The sequence below is a fragment of the Oncorhynchus mykiss genome, chromosome 21, assembly GCF_057628025.1.
Source record: "Oncorhynchus mykiss isolate SJ-2025 chromosome 21, ASM5762802v1, whole genome shotgun sequence".
Classification (NCBI taxonomy): domain Eukaryota; kingdom Metazoa; phylum Chordata; class Actinopteri; order Salmoniformes; family Salmonidae; genus Oncorhynchus; species Oncorhynchus mykiss.
Genome location: NC_143042.1, coordinates 29,343,087 through 29,366,443, shown reverse-complemented (window position 1 = coordinate 29,366,443; position 23,357 = coordinate 29,343,087). Strand labels below are relative to the sequence as shown.

Sequence of the window (23,357 nt, the reverse complement as noted above, 5' to 3'; positions counted from 1 at the left end):
AAACACAGAATCGTCTAAAATGCCGTTGTAAGATTTCCCTTCACTGGAACGAAGGGGCCTAGCCCGAACCATGAAAAACAACCCCAGACCATTATTCATCCTCCACCAAACTTTACATTTGGCAATATGCATTGGGGCAGGAAGCTTTCTCCTGGCGTTCGCCAAACCCAGAATCGACTGCCAGATGGTGAAGCGTGATTCATCCAGAGAATGTGTTTCCACTGCTCCAGAGTCCAATGGCGGCGAGCTTTACACCACTCCTGCTGACGCTTGGCATTACACATGGTGATCTTAGGCTTGTGTGCGGCTGCTCGGCCATAGAAACCCATTTCATGAAGCTCCCGATGAACAGTTATTGTGCTGATGTTGCTTCCAGAGGCTGATTGGAACTCGGTAGTGAGTGTCGCAACCGAGAACAGATGATGTTTACACGCTATGTGCTTCAGCACTCGGTGGTCCCGTTCTGTGAGCTTCGTGGCTGAGCCTCTATGAAGATTGCATGGCTGTGTGCTCGGTTTTATACACCTGTCAATAACAGGCGTGGCTAAAATAGCCGAATCCACTAATTTGAAGGGGTGTCCACATACTTTTCTATATACAGTGCACTCGGAAAGTATTCAGACCCCTTGACTCTTTCCTAATTTTGTTACGTTACAACCTTATTCTAAAATAGATTAAATTGTATTTTTTCACCCTCATCAATCTACACTCAATACCCCATAATGACAAAGCAAAAACAAGTTTTTAGAAATGTTTGCAAATGTATTACAAATAAAAAACAGATCACATTTACAGTATTCAGACCCTTTACAGCCTCGAGTCTTCTTGGGTATGACACTACAAGCTTGGCACACCTGTATTTGTTTTTTTTCTTCTTCTTCTATGCTGATCCTCTCAAGGTTGGATGGGGAGCGTCGCTGCACAGCTATTTTCAGGTCTCTCCAGAGATGTTCAATCGGGTTCAAGTCCGGGCTCTGGCTGGGTCACTCAAGGACATTGAGAGACTTCTCCCGAAGCCACTCCTGCATTGTCTTGGCTGTGTGCTTAGTGTCATTGTCCTGTTGGAAGGTGAATTTTTAGCCCCAGTCTGAGGTCCTGAGCGCTCTGGAGCAGGTTTTTATCAAGGATCTCACTGTACTCTGCTCCGTTCATCTTTCCCTTGATCCTGACTAGTCTCCCAGTCCCTGCCGCTGAATAACATCCTGACAGCATGCTAAGCTATAAGAAGTTTGTTGATGGATATCTATACTTTGGATTTCTTTTTTATCATTTCAGTTTTACTTGATGTTATCACTGTTACAAACAATACACTGTTTAACACAATATGGATGGTGCTAGGTTTCCTCCAGATGTGACGCTTGTCATTCATCAGACCAAAGTCTTTAGGTGCCTTTTGGCAAACTCCAAGCGGGCTGTCATGTGCCGTTTACTGAGGAGTGGCTTCTGTCTGGCCACTCTACCATAAAGGTCTGATTGGTAGAGTTTTACAGAGATGGTTGTCTTTCTGGAAGGTTTCCCAACTCCACAGAGGAACTCTGGATCACTGTCAGAGTGACCATCGAATTCTTGGTTGAATCCCTGACCAAGGCCCTTCTCTTCTTCCATTTAGGAATGATGGAGGCCACTGTGGTCTTGGGGACCTTCAATGCTACAGACATTTTTTAGTACCCTTCCCCAGATCTGTGCCACAACACAATCCTATCTCAGAGCTCTACGGACAATTCCTTCGGCCTCATGGCTTGGTTTTTCTCTGACATGCACTGACAATGACCTTATAAAGACAAGTGTGCCTTTCCAAATCATGTCCAATCAATTGAATTATACCACAGTTGGACTTCAATCAAGATAATGAAGACATCAAAACTATGAAATAACATATATGGAATCATGCAGGAACAAAAAAAAAGCGTTAAACAAATCAAAATAGATTTTAGATTCTTCAAAGTGATGACGTCTTTGCACGCTCTTGGCATTCTCTCAACCAGCTTCACCTAGAATTATTTTCAGGCAGTCTTGAAGGAGTTCCCACATACGCTTAGCACTTGTTGGATGCTTTTCCTTCTCTCTGCGGTCCAGCTCATGCCAAACCATCTCAAATGGATTGAGATCGGGTCATCTGATGCAGCACTCCATCACTCTCCTTCTTGGTCAAAAAGCCCTTACACAGCCTGGAGGTGTGTTGGGTCATTGTTCTGTTTGTAAAAAAAAAAAAAAGGTAGTCCCACTAAGCGCAAACCAGATGGGATGGCCTATTGCTGCAGAATGCTATGGTAGCCATACTGGTTAAGTGTGCCTTGAATTCTAAATAAATCACTGACAGTGTCACCAGCAAATCATCATCACACCACCACCTCTTTGCTTCACGGTGGGAACTACACATGCAGAGATCATCCGTCCACCTACTCAGCATCTCACAGAGTCACAGCGGTTGGACCCAAAAATCTCATATTTGTAGTCATCAGACCAAAGGACAGATTTCCACTGGTCTAATGTCCATTGCTCATGTTTCTTGGCCCAAGCATGTATCTTCTTCTTATTGATGTCCTTTAGTAGCATTTTATTTTGACCATGAAGACCTGATTCACACAGTCTCCTCTGAACAGTTGATGTTGAGATGTGTCTGTTACTTGAACTCTGTGAAGCATGTATTTGGGCTGCAATTTCTGAGTCTGGTAACTCTAATGAACTTATCCTCTGCACCAGAGGTAATTCTGGATCTTCCTTTCCTGTGGCGGTCCTCATGAGAGCCAGTTTTATTATAGCACTTGGTTTTTTTGCGACTGCACTTGAAGAAACTTTCAAAGTTCTTGACATTTTTGATATTGACTGACCTTCATGTCTTATTAATGATGAAATGTTGTTTCTCATGACTTATTTGAGCTGTTCTTGCCATAATATGGACTTGGTCTTTTACCAAATAGGCCTATCTTCTGTATACCACCCCTCACAACACAACTGATTGTCTCAAATGAATTAAGGAAAGAAATTCCACAAATTAACTTAACAAGGCACACCTGTTAATTGAAATTAATTCCAGGTGACTACCTCATGTTGAGAAAATGCCAAGAGTGTGCAAAGCTGTTGTCAAGGAAAAGGGTTGCTACTTTGAAGAATCTCAAATGTAAAATATATTTAGATTTGTTTAACATGATTCCACATGTGTTATTTCATAGTTTCGATGTTGTCACTATTATTCTACAAAGAAAAACCCTGAAATGAGTAGGTGTATCCAAACTTTTGACTGGTACTGAATTTAAAAAAGTTATGTTTTTATTTGTAGTACATTTGCAACAATTTGTTCGTCTGTTTTCGCTTTGTCATTATTGTGATAAAGTGCGTCTCGGTGAGAGGTGTAGGAGTCAGGCGCAGGAGAGCAGGGATTTTCTTTGAGAAGCGTGTTTAATGTAGAGATCAGTACACATAGTCCACCAATACAAAATTGGCCCAGATAAATGTCCAAACAACGCGCTCGAAAGAAAACAAACTCGTGTCAGTACACGGAGGAACAACCACAGTTCGGACACTACATACGCATACGTCAATGCAAAAACAATAACCCGCATAGAATACTGAACGCTAATACTCACAAACTTAATCCTGCACGAATTACGGCAGGTAACAGGTGCCCTATATACCACAGAAATCAAAGCAATTGAAACCAGGTGTGAAAAGGAACACAGACAAAACAACCAGAAAAAGAAAAAGGGATCGGTAGCGGCTAGTAAACCGGCGACGCCGAGCACCGAGCGCCGCCCGAACAGGGAGAGGAGTTACCTTCGGTAGAAGTCGTGACAATTATGGGGTTATGTGTGTAGATTGATGAGGGGAAAAACATATTTAATCAATTATAGAATAAGGCTGTAAAGTAACAAAATGTGGAAAAAGTCAAGGGTTCTGAATACTTTCCGAATGCACTGAACAGTGTAAATTCAGCCAAGTTTTTATTCTTTGACTTTACTAATACGCTTTATCTTTTTTGCAGTGGTATCACTTTGGTATCGAATACCGTGATACTAAACCTGGTATTGGTATCAAATTCAAAATTCTGGTATCGAGACAACACTGTGTGTGTGTGTGTGTGTGTGTGTGTGTGTGTGTGTCTGTTTCTCATGGTCTCTCTCTCTCTCTTTCTACCTCTCTCTGTAGGGAACTGAATGAGATCAACAGGAAGCATATCTCAGACTCTGTCACGTTAATCCGCCGGGTGAGTGTGTGCAGGCCTCACACACACATACTTATCGCCCCACTCTTGAGTACATCTCTTTCATGCTCATGGCGTAATACATCTCTGTCAGCCATTGTGATGTCAATAAATCCCTTTTGCGCTTTGTTTTCTCCCTCCTCTCTTTCCCTCTTCTCTCTTTTCTTTCTCTCCCTCTCTCTCCCTCTTCCTCTCTCCCTCCCCCTTCCTCCTGCTTTCTTTCCATTATCTCTGTCTCCTCACCCTGCCTAGTTGGATGAGGCCCAGTCAAGGCGTCAGGAGAAGTTGGTAATTGGTCAGAGAGAAGCCCAGCGACACATAGAGGAGGAGCAACCATTGGTGAGACGCACACACACAGACACTGGTGAGACAGACACACATACTGTACCTTCAAATATGCTTTATTGGCATGGCTGTTAAAGTTGAATTAATCCTTCATCTAATCAAATAAAGTATATTTTTTCACTCTCTCTTTCTCTCTTCCTCTGTCTCTATCTCTCCTTATCCCTCTCTCTCTCGCAATTCAATTTCAATTTAAGGAGCTTTATTGGCATGGGAAACATATGTGTACATTGCCAAAGCAAGTGAAATAGATAATAAACAAAAGTTAAATAAACAATTTAAAATGAACAGTAAACATTACACTCACAAAAATTCCAAAATAATAAGGATATTTCAAATGTCATATTATGGATGTGTTGTAATTATGTGCAAATAAAGTACAAAAGGTCAAATAAATAAATATACAGTTGAAGTTGGAAGTTTACATACACTTAGGTTGGAGTCATTAAAACTTGTTTTTCAACCACTCCACAAATTTCTTGTTAACAAACTATAGTTTTGGCAAGTCGGTTAGGACATCTACTTTGTGCATGACACAAGTAATTTTTCCAACAATTGTTTACAGACAGATTATTTCACTGTATCACAATTCCAGTGGGTCAGATGTTTACATACACTAAGTTGACTGTGCCTTTAAACAGCTTTGAAAATTCCAGAAAACAATGTCTTGGCTTTAGAAGCTTCTGATTGGCGAATTGACATCATTTGAGTCAATTGAAGGTGTGCCTGTGTATGTATTTCAAGGCCTACCTTCAAACTCAGTGCCTCTTTGCTTGACACCATCCAAAGAAATCAGCCAAAATGTGTAGATCTCCAAAAGTCTGGTTCATCCTTGGGAGCTATTTCCAAATGCCTGAAGGTACCACGTTCATCTGTACAAACACTAGTACGCAAGTATAAACACCATGGGACCACGCAGCCGTCATACCACTCAGGAAGGAGACGCGTTCTGTCTCCTAGAGATGAATGTACTTTGGTGCGAAAAGTGCAAATCAATCCCAGAACAACAGCAAAGGACCTTGTGAAGATGCTGGAGGAAACAGGTACAAAAGTATCTATATCCACTGTAAAATGAGTCCTATATCCACATAACCTAAATGGCCACTCAGCAAGGAAGAAGCCACTGCTCCAAAACCTCCAATAAAAAAGTCAGACTACGGTTTGCAACTGCACATGGGGACAAAGATCGTACTTTTTGGAGAAATGTCCTCAGGTCTGATGAAACAGAAATATAACTGTTTGACCATAATGACCATCGTTATGTTTGGATAAAAAAGAGGGAGGCTTAAAAGTCGAAGAACACCATCCCAACCAACGGGGCTGGCAGCATCATGTTGTGGGGGTGCTTTGCTGCAGGAGGGACTGGTGCACTTCACAAAATGGATGGCATCATGAGGAGGAAAATTAGGTGGATATATTGAAGCAACATCTCAAGACAACAGTTAGGAAGTTGAAGCTTGGTCCCAAATGGGTCTTCCAAATGGACAATGACCCCAAGCATACTTCCAAATTTGTGGCAAAATGGCTTAAGGACAACAAAGTCAAGGTATTGGAGTGGTCATCACAAAGCCCTGACCTCAATCCCATAGAAAATGTGTGGGCAGAACTGAAAAGGCGTGTGCGAGCAATGAAGCCTAGAAACCTGACTCAGTTACACCAGCTCTGTCAGGAGGAATGGGCCAAAATTCACGCAACTTATTGTTGGAAGCTTGTGGAAGGCTTCCTGAAACATTTGACCCAAGTTATACAATTTAAAGGCAATGCGACGAAATACTAATTGAGTATATGTAAACTTCTGACCCACTGGGAATGTGATGAAAGAAATAAAAGCTGAAATAAATCATACTATTATTCTGACATTTGACATTCTTCAAATAAAGTGGTGATCCTAACTGACCTTCGACAGGGGATTTTTACTAGGATTAAATGTCAGGAAATGTGAAAACATGAGTTTAAATGTATTTGGCAAAGGTTTGTTGTAAAGCTCCGACTTCAACTGTATGTTGTTTTTACAATGGTGTTTGTTCGACACTGGTTGGCCTTTTCTTGTGGCAGCAGGTCACAAATCTTGTTGCTGTGAGTGAACACAGTGGTATTTCACCCAGTAAGATGGCGCTGACAGAGATGGTCGCCTCGCTTCGTGTTCTTAGGAAACTATGCAGTAACAAGGTAGACGAAATTCGAGCAAGGGTTGCCTTCCAGAGAGACATTAGAGATTGTAACATTCTTTGTTTCACGGAAACATGGCTCACTCAGGATATGTTATCAGAGTCGGCATAGCCACCTGGTTTCTTCACGCATCGCGCCGACAGAAACATCTGTCTGGTAAGAAGGGCTGGGGTGTATGCCTTATGACCAACAACTTGTGGTGTAATCATAACAACATACAGGAGCTTAAATCATTTTGTTCACCTGACCTAGAATTCCTTACAATCAAATGCCGACCGCATTATCTACCAAAATAATTCTCTTCGATTATAGTCACCGTGTATTTCCCCCCCAAGCAGACACCCCGACGGCCCTGAAAGAACTTCACTGGACTCTATGTAAACTTGAAATCATATATCCTGAGGCTGCATTCATTGTAGCTGGGGATTTTAACAAAACTAATCTGAAAACAAGGCTCCCTAAATTTTATCAGCATAGGGAATGCGCGACTCGAGCTGGCAGCATTCTGGATCATTGCTACTCTAACTTCTGCGACGCATACAAAACCCTGCCCCACCCTACTTTCGGCAAATCTGACCAGGACTCCATTTTGTTGCTCCCAGCCTATAGACATCAACTAAAACAGGAAAAGCCCGTACTCAGGTATGTTCAACGCTGGTCCGACCAATCAGATTCCACGCTTCAAGATTGCTTCGATCACGTGGACTGGGATATGTTCCGGATAGCCTCAGATAACAACATTGATGTATACGCTGACATGGTGAGCGAGTTTATCAGCAAGTGCATCGGTGATGTTGTACCCACGGTGACTATTAAAACCTTCCCTAACCAGAAACCATGGATTGATGGCAGCATTCACACAAAACTGAAAGCCCCGAACCACTGCTTTTAATCATGGCAAGGCGACCGGAAACATGACCGAATACAAACAGTGTAGCTATTCCCAAGATAATCAAACAAGCTAAGCGTCAGTATGGAGACAAAGTAGGGTCGCAATTCAACGGCTCAAACCCGAGACATATATGACGGGGTCTACAGTCAATCACGGATTACAAAAAAAAAACAGCCCCGTTGCGGACACCGGCGTCTTTCTCCCAGACAAATTAAACAACCTTTTTTGCTCGCTTTGAGGACAATACAGTGCCACTGACATGGCCTGCTATCCAAAACCTGTGGGCTCTCCTTCACCGTGGCCAATGTGAGTAAAACATTTAAATGTGTTAAACCCTCGCAAGGCTGCCAGCCCAGACGGCATCACTAGCCACGTCCTCCGAGCATGCGCAGACCAGCTGGCTGGTGTGTTTAGAAACATATTCAATCAATCCCTATCCCATTCTGCTGTGCGCACATGCTTCAATAGGGGCACCATTGCTCCTGTTCCCAAGAAAGCTAAGGTAACTGAGCTAAACGACTATCGCCCCGTAGCACTCACTTCTGTCATCATGAAATGCTTTGAGAGACTAGTCAAGGATCATATCACCTCCACCCTACCTGATACCCTAGACCTACTTCAATTTGCTTACCGCCCCAAAAGGTCTACAGACACCACAATCGCAATCATACTGCACACTGCCCTAACCCATCTGGACAAGAGGAATACCTACAGTGGGGAGAACAAGTATTTGATACACTGCCGATTTTTTTTTTTCTCAAAAATCCAGAAAATCAAATTGTATAATTTTTAAGTAATTAATTAGCATTTTATTGCATGACATAAGTATTTGATACATCAGAAAAGCAGAACTTAATATTTGGTACAGAAACCTTTGTTTGCAATTACAGAGATCATACGTTTCCTGTAGTTCTTGACTAGATTTGCACACACTGCAGCAGGGATTTTGGCCCTCCTCCATACAGACCTTCTCCAGATCCTTCAGGTTACAGGGCTGACGCTAGGCAATACGGACTTTCAGCTCCCTCCAATGATTTTCTATTGAGTTCAGGTCTGGAGACTGGCTAGGCCACTCCAGGACCTTGAGATGCTTCTTACAGAGTCACTCCTTAGTTGCCCTGGCTGTGTGTTTCGGGTCGTTGTCATGCTGGAAGACCCAGCCACAACCCATCTTCAATGCTCTTACTGAGGGAAGGAGGTTGTTGGCCAAGATCTCGCGATACATGGCCCCATCCAGCCTCCCCTCAATACGGTGCAGTCGTCCTGTCCCCTTTGCAGAAAAGTATCCCCAAAGAATGATGTTTCCACCTCCATGCTTCACGGTTGGGATGGTGTTCTTGGGGTTGTACTCATCCTTCTTCTTCCTCCAAACACGGCGAGTGGAGTTTAGACCACAAAGCTCTATTTTTGTCTCATCAGACCACATGACCTTCTCCCATTCCTCCTCTGGATCATCCAGGTGGTCATTGGCAAACTTCAGAAGGGCCTGAACATGCGCTGGCTTGAGCAGGGGGACCTTGCTTGCGCTGCAGGATTTTAATCCATGACGGCGTAGTGTGTTACTAATGGTTTTCTTTGAGACTGCCGTCTCTTCAGGTCATTGACCAGGTCCTGCCGTGTAGTTCTGGGCTGATCCCTCACCTTCCTCATGATCATTGCGGCCCCACGAGGTGAGATCTTGCATGGAGCCCCAGACCGAGGGTGATGCAACCGTCATCTTGAACTTCTTCCATTTTCTAATAATTGCGCCAACAGTTGTTGCCTTCTCACCAAGCTGCTTGCCTATTGTCCTGTAGCCCATCCCAGCCTTGTGCAGGTCTACAATTTAACCTTGATGTCCTTCCACAGCTGTCTGGTCTTGGCCATTGTGGAGAGTCTGTTTGATTGAGTGTGTGGACAGGTGTCTTTTATACTGTTAATGAGTTCAAACAGGTGCAGTTAATACAGGTGGAGAACAGGAGGGCTTCTTAAAGAAAAACAAACAGGTCTGTGAGAGCCGGAATTCTTACTGGTTGGTAGGTGATCAAATACTTATGTCATAAAATGAAATGCTAATTAATTACTTGAAAATCCTACAATCTGATTTTCTGGATTTGTGTTTTAGATTCCGTCTCTCACAGTTGAAGTGTACCTATGATAAAATTGACAAACCTCTACATGCTTTGTAAGTAGGAAAACCTGCAAAATCGACAGTGTATCAAATACTTGTTCTCCCCACTGTATGTAAGAATGCTGTTGATCGACTACAGCTCAGCATTTAACCCCATAGTACCCTCCAAACTCGTCATTAAGCTCGAGACCCTGGGTCTCGACCCCGCCCTCTGCAACTGGGTCCTGGACTTTCTGACGGCCGCCCTTAGGCGGTGAGGGTTAGAAACATCTCAACCCCGCTGATCCTCAACACGGGGGCCCCACAAGGGTGCATTCTCAGCTCTCTCCTGTACTCCCTGTTCACCCATGGCTGCGTGGTCATGCACGCCTCCAACTCAATCATCAAGTTTGCAGACAACACTAGAGTGGTAAGCTTGATTACCAACAACGACGAGACGGCCTACAGGGAGGAGGTGAGGGCCCTCGGGGTGTGGTGTCAGGAAAATAACCTCACACTCAACATCAACAAAACAAAGGAGTTGATCGTGTACTTCAGGAAACAGCAGAGGGAGCACCCCCCTATCCACATCGACCGGGACAGTAGTGGAGAAGGTGGAAAGTTTTAAGTTCCTCGGCGTACACATCACGGACAAACTGAAATGGTCCACCCACACAGACGGCATGGTGAAGAACCTGAAGAAATTTAGCTTGTCACCGAAAACACTCACAAACTTTTACGAGAGCATCCTGTCAGGCTGTATCACTGCCTGGTACGGCAACTGCTCCGCCCACAACCGTAAGGCTCTCCAGAGGGTAGTGCTGTCTGCACAACACATCACCGGGGGAAAACTACCTGCCCTCCTGGACATCTACATCACCCGATGTCACAGGGATGCCAAAAAGATCATCAAGGACAACCACCCGAGCCACTGCCTGTTCACCCCGCTATCATCCAGAAGGCAAGGTCAGTACAGATGCATCAAAGCTGGGACCGAGAGGCTGAAAAACAGCTTCTATCTCAAGGCCATCAGACTGTTAAACAGCCATTATTAACTTTGAGTGGCTGCTGCCAACATACAGACTAAAATCTCTAGCCACTTTAATAAGTAATAATTAGATGTAATAAATGTATCACTAGTCACTTTAAACAATGCCACTTTATATAGTGTTTACATACCCTACATTACTAATCTCATATGTATATACTGTACTCTATACCATCTATTGCATTTTGCCTGTGCTGCACTGTCATCACTCATCCATATATTTTATATGTACAGTGCCTTGCGAAAGTATTCGGCCCCCTTGAACTTTGCGACCTTTTGCCACATTTCAGGCTTCAAACATAAAGATATAAAACTGTATTTTTTTGTGAAGAATCAACAACAAGTTGGACACAATCATGAAGTGGAACGACATTTATTGGATATTTCAAATTTTTTTAACAAATCAAAAACTGAAAAATTGGGCGTGCAAAATTATTCAGCCCCCTTAAGTTAATATTTTGTAGCGCCACCTTTTGCTGCGATTACAGCTGTAAGTCGCTTGGGGTATGTCTCTATCAGTTTTGCACATCGAGAGACTGACATTTTTTCCCATTCCTCCTTGCAAAACAGCTCGAGCTCAGTGAGGTTGGATGGAGAGCATTTGTGAACAGCAGTTTTCAGTTCTTTCCACAGATTCTCGATTGGATTCAGGTCTGGACTTTGACTTGGCCATTCTAACACCTGGATATGTTTATTTTTGAACCATTCCATTGTAGATTTTGCTTTATGTTTTGGATCATTGTCTTGTTGGAAGACAAATCTCCGTCCCAGTCTCAGGTCTTTTGCAGACTCCATCAGGTTTTCTTCCAGAATGGTCCTGTATTTGGCTCCATCCATCTTCCCATCAATTTTAACCATCTTCCCTGTCCCTGCTGAAGAAAAGCAGGCCCAAACCATGATGCTGCCACCACCATGTTTGACAGTGGGGATGGTGTGTTCAGGGTGATGAACTGTGTTGCTTTTACGCCAAACATAACGTTTTGCATTGTTGCCAAAAAGTTCAATTTTGGTTTCATCTGACCAGAGCACCTTCTTCCACATGTTTGGTGTGTCTCCCAGGTGGCTTGTGGCAAACTTTAAACGACACTTTTTATGGATATCTTTAAGAAATGGCTTTCTTCTTGCCACTCTTCCATAAAGGCCAGATTTGTGCAATATACAACTGATTGTTGTCCTATGGACAGAGTCTCCCACCTCAGCTGTAGATCTCTGCAGTTCATCCAGAGTGATCATGGGCCTCTTGGCTGCATCTCTGATCAGTCTTCTCCTTGTATGAGCTGAAAGTTTAGAGGGACGGCCAGGTCTTGGTAGATTTGCAGTGGTCTGATACTCCTTCCATTTCAATATTATCGCTTGCACAGTGCTCCTTGGGATGTTTAAAGCTTGGGAAATCTTTTTGTATCCAAATCCGGCTTTAAACTTCTTCACAACAGTATCTCGGACCTGCCTGGTGTGTTCCTTGTTCTTCATGATGCTCTCTGCGCTTTTAACGGACTTCTGAGACTATCACAGTGCAGGTGCATTTATACGGAGACTTGATTACACACAGGTGGATTGTATTTATCATCATTAGTCATTTAGGTCAACATTGGATCATTCAGAGATCCTCACTGAACTTCTGGAGAGAGTTTGCTGCACTGAAAGTAAAGGGGCTGAATAATTTTGCACGCCCAATTTTTCAGTTTTTGATTTGTTAAAAAAGTTTGAAATATCCAATAAATGTCGTTCCACTTCATGATTGTGTCCCACTTGTTGTTGATTCTTCACAAAAAAAATACAGTTTTATATCTTTATGTTTGAAGCCTGAAATGTGGCAAAAGGTTGCAAAGTTCAAGGGGGCCGAATACTTTCGCAAGGCACTGTACATATTCTTATTCATCCCTTTACACTTGTGTGTATAATGTAGTTGTTGTGAAATTGTTAGATTACTTGTTAGATATTACTGCACTGTCAGAACTAGAAGCACAAGCATTTCGCTACACTCGCATTAACATCTGCTAACCATGTGTATGTGACCAATAAAATTTGATTTGATTTGAATAGATGTGGTGGTTTATCAAAGTTGGATTTGTTTTCAAATTCTTTGTGGGTCTGTGTAATCTGAGGGAAATATGTGTCTCTAATATGGTCATACATTTGGCAGGAGTTTAGGAAGTGCAGCTCAGTTCCCACCTCATTTTGTGGCCAGTGTGCACATAGCCTGTCTTCTCTTGAGAGCCAGGTCTTCCTTCGGCGGCCTTTCTCAATAGCAATGCTGTGCTCACTGAGCCTGTACATAGTCAAATATTTATTTAGTTTTGGGTCAGTCACAGTGGTCAGGTATTCTGCCACTGTGTACTTTCTGTTTAGGGCCAAATAGCACTGTAAATTATTTTACAAGTAATTCTCTTTTTGTTTTCTCATGATTTGGTTGGTTCTAATTGTGTTGCTGTCCTAGGGCACTGTGGGGTCTGTTTGTGTTTGTGAACAGCGCCCCAGGACTAGCTTGCTTAGGGGGCTCTTCTCCAGGTTAATGTCTCTGTAGGTGATGGCTTTGTTATGGAAGATTTGGGAATCACTTCCTTTTAGGTGGTTGTAGAATTTAACAGCTTTTTTCTGGATTTTGATAATTAGTAGGTATCGGCCTAATTCTGCTCTACATGCATTATTTGGTATTTTACGTTATACACGGGGGATATTTTTGTAGTATTCTGAATGCAGTCTCAATTTGGTATTTGGTGTATGTTCCATTTTGTGATTTCCAGCTGCAGGCCCGATTGGAGCGAGACTTGGAGGCGGAGTTACAACGTCTACCAGAGGAGATCTGCCAATACCTGCAGGCGGAACTCGAGTCCAAAGGTCTCCGTAGCGACGCTCTCTTCTCCTTATCCAATCACAGCCCTAGCTCCAGCTCGGGTCCGCCCTCCAACTGCTCCACACCCACTTTTCCCTTAACACCCAATAGGAGCACCTGGAACAGGAGTCTGGACAATAGCATTGCCTCATTGGTGGACTCATCCTCTTCCTCTACCCCTGTCCTATCAGAAGCAGATATGTAAGCCATATGTACATTTATGTAAACCTAATGGTCCTGAGCTTCAGTTCATTTTTTTGTTAATGTTTTCATTAAAAAAAATGTTTTTTTTATATTCTCACCAGGGTTTTATATAGAGAGATAGATGAGGTTACCAAAAGTTTTTGGTTGAATTTTGAACTTCCCAGGAAAATGCCCTATGCGTGTTTTCACATGTTGGCCTGCGTCCCAAATGGCACCCTTTCCCCTATTTAGTACATTAGTTTTGACCAGAGCCCTATTGAGAATAGGGTACATTGGGACGCAGACATATTCTGTATGTGGACAGTGGACAAGAATGTGGATATATTATTATTAATCTGTGTAATGTAATATTGTTGTTTTACATGACCTGTACTACTGACTAAAGGTGTCTTTGGGGAGAAAGGAGGAATGAATGGAGAAGAGGAGGAGAAGTGATCATGGTAGTGAACAATTTAGATTTTTGGGGGGAGCGATGCTGATTTGCTCTGGAATAGAAAGACCTTTCTCTCCTCTCTCCTCTGGAATAGAAAAACCTTCCTCTCCTCACCAATCCTCCCCCACTGGTACTTGCTGCCTGTCTGTCTTGGTATATAATATTATAATATGCCTCTGTGTATATTCATCAACATTATTTTACCACTTTTTTAATCTTTAATTTGTTTTAATATTTTTTTGTGATGGACGATCTATTTAATTTAGTCAGCTGAGCAAATGCAGAGATTATTTTTTGGGTAGGGGGGTTAATGGTCGGGTTGCTATGGTAACCAGGGAGACGACTTTGCTGTGTTATTTTAGCAATCATCGTACTCCCTTTTGGTTGTGAGGGTCTATTTAAAAGTTTGAACGTTTTCATACACATTGTTGATTGAATGGTTCACACCATTGCTAGCAGGGAGAAGACCTCACACACACGTCAAAAAAATGTAAGTTCCAAGTACCGTGGTGTCAGGGTACCTCTAGTGGTTAAGACCATTGGGCCAGTAACTGAAAGGTTACTGGTTCGAATCACTGAGCTAATTAGGTGAAAAATATGTTGATGTGCCCTTGAGCAAGGCACTTAACCCTAATTGCTCCAGTAAGTCGCTCTGGATAAGAGCGTCTGATAAATTACAAAAAATGTATATGTACATTTGGGAACCCAAAAGTTGTTTTATTTTTACACTGATGTGGTTTCGGATCAGGGAACATGATTTGACAAAATCCCAATTTATATGTATTTATGTACATCGGAGCATTAGTTTGGGCTTACATTTATACATTTTTTTGATCAGCACATGTACTTAGTGCTAAAGATGGTCTTTATGATTTTAGGAAACCCACCCTAGTATGTGTTTAACACACAGAACAACAGCTTTAACCAGTGTCTCTGTGTCTGGCTTTTCCTTACGAGAATATGTTTTTAAAAGCTGAATTTAAAGTTTTGAAACATTTTTTGTTATTGCTCTTTTATCACACGGTTTTATTTGTTTTAAAACCTTTTATTCAAAGAAGTCATGACAACCATTTCTTAAATAGTTTATAGTGTGACCTTAGCTATTAGGTAGCCAGAGGCAGAGCCATATACAGTTGAAGTCAGAAGTTTACATACTCCTTAGCCAAATACATTTAAACTCAGTTTTTCACAATTCCTGACATTTAATCCAAGTAAACATTCCCTGTTTTAGGTCAGTGATAATCACCACTTTGTTTTAAGAATGTAAAATGTCAAAATAATAGTAGAGAGAATGATTTATTTCTGCTTTTATTTCTTACATCACATTCCCAGTGGGTTAGAAGTTTACATACACTCAATTAGTATTTGGTAGCATTGACTTTAAATTGTTTAACTTGGGTTAAACATTTCAGGTAGCCTTCCAAAAGCTTCCCACAATAAGTTGGGTGAATTTTGGCCCATTCCCCCTAACAGAGTTGGTGTAACTGAGTCAGGTTTTTTGGCCTCCTTGCTCTCACATGCTTTTTCAGTTCTGCCCACAAATGTTCTATAGGATTGAGGTCAGGGCTTTGTGATGGCCACTCCAATACCTTGACTTTGGTGTCCTTAAGCCATTTTGCCACAACTTTGAAAGAATGCTTTGGGTCATTGTCCATTTGGAAGACCCATTTGCGACCAAGCTTTAACTTCCTGACTGATGTCTTGAGATGTTGCTTCAATATATCCACCTAATTTTCCTCCTCATGATGCCATCTATTTTGTGAAGTGCACCAGTCCCTCCTGCAGCAAAGCACCCCCACAACATGATGCTGCCACCCCCTTGCTTCACGGTTGGGATGGTGTTGTTTGGCTTGCAAGCCTCCCCTTTTTTCTTCCAAACACAACAATGGTCATTATGGCCAAACAGTTCTATTTTTGTTTCATCAGACCAGAGGACATTTCTCCAAAAAGTACAATCTTTGTCCCCCTTTTTTTATGGCGGTTTTGGAGCAGTTGCTTCTCCTTGCTGAGCGGCCTATCAGGTTATGTCGATATATGACTTGTTTTACTATTGACATAGATACTTCTGTACCTGTTTCCTCCAGCATCTTCACAAGGTCCTTTGCTGTTGTTCTGGATTTGATTTTCACTTGTCACACCAAAGTACGTTAATCTCTAGGAGACAGAATGTGAGCGGTTTGACGGCTTCCTGAGCGGTTTGACGGCTGCTTGGTGCCATTGTGTTTATACTTGCGTACTATTGTTTGTACAGATGAACGTGGTATCTTCAAGTGTTGGGAAATTGCTCCCAAGGATGAACCAGACTTGTGGAGATCTACAATTTCTTTTCTGAGGTCTTGGCTGATTTCTTTGGATGATGTCAAGCAAAGAAGCACTGAGTTTGAAGGTAGGCCTTGAAATAGATCCATAGGTACACCTCCAATTGACTCAAATGATGTCAATTCACCTATCAGAAGCTTCTAAAGGCATGACATAATTTTCTGGAATTGTCCAAGCTGTTTAAAGGCACAGTCAACTTAGTGTATGTAAACTTTTGACCCACTGGAATTGTGATACAGTGAATTATAAGTGAAACAATCTGTCTGTAAACAATTGTTGGAAAATTACTTGTGTCATGCACAAAGTCATGCACAAAGTAGATTGCCAAAACTATAATTTGTTAACAAGAAATTTGTGGAGTGGTTGAAAAACGAGTTTTAATGACTCCAACCTAAGTGTATGTAAACTTCCGACTTCAACTGTATATAGAGAGAGTCCGGCCAATTTTTAGAATGGACTCCATGTTGCTGCCATTGAGCATTCCATTTATTCATTCATGACAAGTATTTGGATTTTAAATCAATTCAAGATGTTCAGTTACTTAACATGTTTAAATTAAGACAATTTTCTAAACTGCTATTTGTCAATATTGCACATGGCTACCATATGGAATTATGTGATTGTCTGTGTCATGTAAATGCATCATAATGCAGAAAACTCAATGTCTTAACTCTCTAAATGGCTCTAGATAGTATAGTCTTCTATGTTCTAGAATATGGCCAGAGAATTTTACTGCAGAACACTAAGTTCTAGAATACAGTGGTTCTATGTTACAAAGTTAGAGGCTCTTCATAGGCCTTCACGTTCACATGCTGAAGAGAGTTCCATTGAAGGTGTGTGTAATGCGTGCATGTGTGCATGCGGTATCAAATAAGATCTAGATGAAACAGAAAGAGCCAGAAGATTGTGCTCTGTTCACTATTGTGGTTAGCCAGTTTCCTACCCTAGAGACTCAGCCTGGGGATTAATTCAGTTTAGCCTTGTGGGCTAGTTTCAACTCTATCTCCACACATATACACACACACACACTCTTCAGCCCCACACTGTAAACCAGGGTCCATCAACTAGATTCAGCCGTGGGCCAGAGCATAATTACAAATCATTTGTAGACCGCAAATTGAACCGCAAAAAGCCCAAACAGATATATTTGACAAAAACATAATCATTTCTAACTATGCTTACATTTGTTTACGATTATGTGTCACTCGATTATGTGTGGGAATACTTTGGACAGATTTTCTGAAGTAAAATAACTTGGAGCTGATTTCCTGGTGTTTTTACAGATTATTATGACCAACAATGAAAATGTAAAAAAAAATACAGTACCAGTCAAAAGTTACACACCTGCTCATTACTGTTTTAATTTGTTTGTTTTAAATTTTAAAAAATCTACATTGTAGAATAATAGTGAAGGCATCAAAACTATGTGAAATAACAGCTATGGAATCATGTAGGAAACCAAAAAGTGTAAAACAAATCTAAATATTTTGTTATATTTGACATTCTTCAAAGTAGCCACCCTTTGCCTTGATGACAGCTTTACACTCTCTCAACCAGCTTCATGAATTAGTCACCTGGAATGCATTTCAATTAACAGGTGTGGCCTGTTAAAAGTTCATTTGAGGAATTTCTTTCCTTCTTAATGTGTTTGAGCCAATACGTTAGGGGTGGTAGGGGTGGTATACAGATTAAGCCCTATTTGGTACAAGACCAAGTCCATATTATGTGAAGAACAGCTCAAATAAGCAAAGAGAAACGACAACCCATCATTACTTTAAGACATGAAGGTCAGTCAATCCGTAAAATTTCAAGAACTTCAAGTGCAGTCGCAAAAACCATCAAGCGCTATGATGAAACTGTCTCTCATGAAGACCACCACAGGAAAGGTAGACCCAGAGTTACCTGCAGAGGATCATTTAATTAGAGTAACCAGCCTCAAACCTGTATAAATAAAGGTAAAAAAATAAAAGGCATGTGGGTGACTCCCCAAACATATGGAAGAAGGTACTCTGGTCAGATGAGACTAAAATTGAGCTTTTTGGCCATCAAGGATAATGCTATCTCTGGTGCAAACCCAACACCTCTCATCACCCCGAGAACAACATCCCCACAGTGAAGCATGGTGGTGGCAGCATCATGCTGTGGCAATGATTTTCATCGGCAGGGACTGGGAAACTGGTCAGAATAGAAGGAATGATGGAATGGCACTTAAATACAGGGAAATTCTTGATGGAAACCGGTTTCTGTCTTCAAGAGATTTGAGACTGGGACGGAGGTTCACCTTCCAGCAGGACAATGACCCTAAGCATACTGCTAAAGCAACACTTGAGTGGTTTAAGGGGAAACATTTAAACGTCTTGGAATGGCCTAGTCAAAGCCCAGACCTCAATCGAATGGATAATCTGTGGTAAGGATTGCTGTACTCCAGCGGAACCCATCCAACTTGAAGGAGCTGGAGCAGTTTTGCCTTGAAGAATGGGCAAAAATCCCAGTGGCTAGATGTGCAAAGCTTATAGAGACATACCCCAAAAGACTTGCAGCTGTAATTGCTGCAAAAGGTGGCTCTTCAATGTATTGACTTTGGAATAGTTATACACGCTCAAGTTTAGTTTTTTTGTCTTATGTCTTGTTTGTTTCACAATAAAAAATATTTTGCATCTTCAAAGTGGTAGGCATGTTGTGTAAATCAAATGATACAAAAATCTATTTTAATTCCAAGTTGTAAGGCAACAAAATAGGAAAAATGCCAAGGCAGGTGAATACTTTCGCACGCCATTGTAAATCCTTCACAGAGTTCAAGTAACAGACACATCTCAATATCAACTTTTCAGAGGAGACTGCGTGAATCAGGCCTTTGTGGTTGAATTGCTGCAAAGAAACCACTACTGAAGAATACCAATAAGAATAAGAGACTTGCTTGGGCCAAGAAACACGAGCAATGGACATTAAACCGGTGAACATCTGTCCTTTGGTCTAATGAGTCCAAATCTGAGATTTTTGGTTTCAACTGCCGTGTCTTTGTGACATGCAGAGTAGGTGAACGGATGGTCTCCACATGTGTGGTTCCTACTGTGAAGCATAGAGGAGAAGGTGTGATGTTGCGGGAGACCTTTGCTGGTGACACTGTTGGTGATTTATTTAGAATTCAAGGTACACTTAACCAGCATGTCTACCACAGCATTTGGCAGTAATACACCATCCCATCTGGTTTGCGTTTAGTGGGACTATCATTTGTTTTTCAACAGGACAATGACCCAACACACCTCCAGGCCTTGTAAGGGCTATTTGACCAAGAAGGAGAGTGATAGAGTACTGCATCAGATGACCTGGCCTCCACAATCACCCGACCTAAACCCAATTGAGATGGTTTGGGATGAGTTGGACCGCAGTGTAAAGGAAAAGTAGCCAACAAGTACTCAGCATATGTGGGAACTCCTTCAAGACTTTTGGAAGCATTCCAGGTGAAGCTGGTTGAGAGAATGCCAAGAGTGTGCAAAGCTGTCCTCGAGGCAAAGGGTGGATACTTCGAAGAATCTAAAATATAAAAAATATTTTGATTTGTTTAACACTTTTTTGGGTACTACATGATTCCATATGTGTTATTTCATTAGTTTTGATGTCTTCACTATTATTTTACAATATAGAAAATAGTCAAAATAAAGAAAACCCCTTTAATGAGTAGGTGTGTCCAAACTTTTGACTGGTTCTGTATATAAAAAATCAAATAGTTTTTTTTGCTCAGAAAACTTGGTGGGGCAAATACAAATTCCCCAGTTGGGGAACCCTGCTGTAGACCATGTGTAAGGGCATCAACTGCCATCCCTTCTTACATTCATCCTTCCCCTTACAAGACTTTCTCTTCCATCCCCAGGTCACTTAAAGGTCCCGAAAAGTCATTCTGATTCCCATTTAAAAAAGCCCTTTGAGTGATGAAAATATCACCCATAATATTTGTTTTGGATAAAAAAAAAAAATGTTAAAGTACTTTTTCTCTCATGGCTAACTACCAGGTAGTTTGAAAAGGCAGGCTGAGTGGGCGGGAAGCTTATATTCATGAGCTCACCAAGACTGACAGCTCTTTCAAAAACTTGTCAAAACTGTCAAGCAACTTGGATGCTGTGAGCAGCGTTGCAGTAAAACCATCCCAAGCTAATTTTATGAAATTTTATCAATGATGTCAAAAATGTTTTTTTACATCTCTCGTTTGTCATGTCTCTTGTGATGTGGTTCACAGCTGCACTGGCGGATGTGTTGACTTGACAACTGCATCTGAGTTTTGAACGACCTTTCCCCCTTATTTGTTCCATGCTGGCTGAACACCTAGCTAGCCATTAACTAGCTAACACCAGAGACGGATAAAGGGGAAACACAATAACCTTTGCCTTAGATGAAGAGGGTAAACCTTTAATAATATTTTCTGAAACCCTTCAGTAACATTTTGGCAACCAGCGGAGTAGCTATCTATTTATGTAAACTGCGCCCTTCTGCAAACCCGCCTTCTCCATTGTTGGTTACAAGGCGGTACTTATTTAAATTAGGTTCGAGAATATCATGTTACCATTGATGTATTAAAATGATAGAGTTATGCAGATGTCACCCTATCCCCCTAATAATCCTGCCACCTGTATCCAAGTGTTTAACACTGGGGAGAGGACCAGGTACTTTATTTTCAAACTTTATCAATGTAGATGCAACAGTTATTTTTCGTACTTTGGACATCATACTGGGATTTGGTTTCATCCAAATATCATCCAATCATCCAATTTCATGACATCATTTGGACTGTTCATGATCTTTAGAACAGACTGAGAGATGGAGGAGAGTTATAGTTGGTTGACACTGTATGACTGCAATGCCTTCTTACATTCACCCTGTCTACCCCTCAATCCATCGTTCTCTCCCTCCTTCCCCTTACAAGAGTTTCTCTCCGAGCCCCCAGGTCACTTAATAGAAAGAGATAGAGAGGTATAGGTTTTGTCCCAAATTACACCCTATTCCCCATATAGTGCACTATGGGCCCTGGTCTATATCGGGAATAGGGTACCATTTTGGGCACAGACAGAGTTTGTTGACGCTGTATGTAGAAATGATGAGTTTCTCTCTCTGCCCCAAGCCACTTAATATATATAGAGAGAGAAACATTTTTAAAAAGCAGGATGAAGAAGGAGAGTGAGAGATAGTTTGAAGACACTGTATATAGAAAGGACTGGTCCGCCATGTCAAAGGGAATACTACTATGATGCATCAAGATGTAATATGTTTTACTGTTTATCTGGAGATATAATATAAACTGTATAACTGTAAATTCAATAAATACTGAATTTTTGTCTAAAATCTCTGCTTTGTCTTGGTTGGTTGGTTGCACTGCTCCAGTCGGAGAGAACAGTACATAAGAATAAAACACAATAAAGACTGAAGGTTTGTTTTCATTGTGATCCTCGTCTCTTTTTTTTGTTCTATTTATTTTCCTGAAAACTATATTTTCAAGAAGCAGTGCCAGCAGATTGCAATACTGTGTAATATTTCCTACAAACAGTTTGTGAAAGAAGTTTAGCTATTATTCTGTTATATTGGCCTGGACTAAATCCGAAACATGCTTGACATTTAAAATGAATTTCCAATTGAGCAAACATCTACAGTGCTTACCTTGATTGCAATCTCTGCAAACACGGTAACATTGCCTTTTAAAAGGCGTGTTGAATTCTGGCCATTGGGTAAGTAAGCTAACCATTTATTATGTGTACTAGTGTGTGGGGGGGTGTATGTCTGTGTGTGTGTAATATTGTCTGATGCAGCAAAAATTATTCCCGCACTTAAAACTTCTATATTGGTGTCACGCCCTTGCCTTAGTATTCTGTGTTTTCGTTAGTATTTTAGTGAGTCCAGGGTGTGACATGGGGATTTATGTGGTTTGTTTTGTCTGGGGTTGTTTGTAGTTATGGGATTGTGGTTAGAGTAGTACTCTAGGTAAGTCTATGGTTGCCTAGAGTGGTTCTCAATCAGAGGCAGGTGTTTATCGTTGTCTCTGATTGGGAACCATATTTAGGCAGCCATATTCTTTAGGTCTCTTGTGGGTGATTGTTCCTGTCTTTGTGGCACCAGATAGGACTGTTTCGGTTTTTTCACATTTCTTGTTTTGTAGATTGTTGTATTTTCATCTTTATTAAAGATGTACAAAACTAACCACGCTGCATTTTGGTCCGCCTCTCTTTCACCAGAAGAAAACCGTTACAGAATCACCCACCAACCAAGGACCAAGCGGCGTGGTAAACAGAGGCAGCAGCAGCAGGAGAAGCAACAGGTGCAGCAGGAGCAACAGCAGCAAAAGCAGCAGCAGGAGGAGCTAGCACGGCAGAGCGGCTGGAAGCCCGAGGGAGAGTGTGGCAGAGTCAGGAGTCACCTGAGCCAACAGAGCCATGGATGGTATTGGAGCTGTCGGCGAAGCTGAGTGCTGAGTCTGAGAGTGTTGAGGATGTATTGGACAGAATAGAGAGAAGGCTGTTGGTTTGGCATAGTATGCAAGGCATTCGCCCTGAGGTGCATGTCCCCAGCCCGGTACCACCAGTGCCGGCACCCCGCACCAGGCTGTCTCTCCATCCCATCAACACAGGTGCTCCCGCCTGTCCGGCGCTACCGGAGTTTCCGCCCCTCAGTCCAGAGGCGCCAGAGCCCCTCAGTCCAGAGGCGCCGGAGCCCCTCAGTCCAGAGGCGCCGGAGCCCCTCAGTCCAGAGGCGCCGGAGCCCCTCAGTCCAGAGGCGCCGGAGCCCCTCAGTCCAGAGGCGCCGGAGCCCCTCAGTCCAGAGGCGCCGGAGCCCCTCAGTCCAGA

At 42.0% G+C, this 23,357-nt stretch overlaps 1 protein-coding gene across 2 annotated transcripts in view; it reads left to right on the top strand.

Annotated features, from left to right (window-relative positions):
* The window catches only part of plcb3 (phospholipase C, beta 3 (phosphatidylinositol-specific)), a 119,180-nt gene extending 97,316 nt beyond the window's left edge, over nt 1-21,864 (top strand). The window contains exons 31-33 of one of the 2 annotated variants that reach the window (XM_036957709.2): nt 4,147-4,204; nt 4,454-4,540; nt 13,486-21,864. In XM_036957709.2, the coding sequence (XP_036813604.1) occupies nt 4,147-4,204; nt 4,454-4,540; nt 13,486-13,779 (439 nt within the window). In that variant the 3' untranslated portion in view covers nt 13,780-21,864. Of the gene's footprint in view, nt 1-4,146; nt 4,205-4,453; nt 4,566-13,485 lie in introns of both variants that reach the window. The other variant, XM_036957711.2, reaches the window with a different exon arrangement.
* The last annotated feature ends 1,493 nt before the right edge of the window (nt 21,865-23,357 follow it).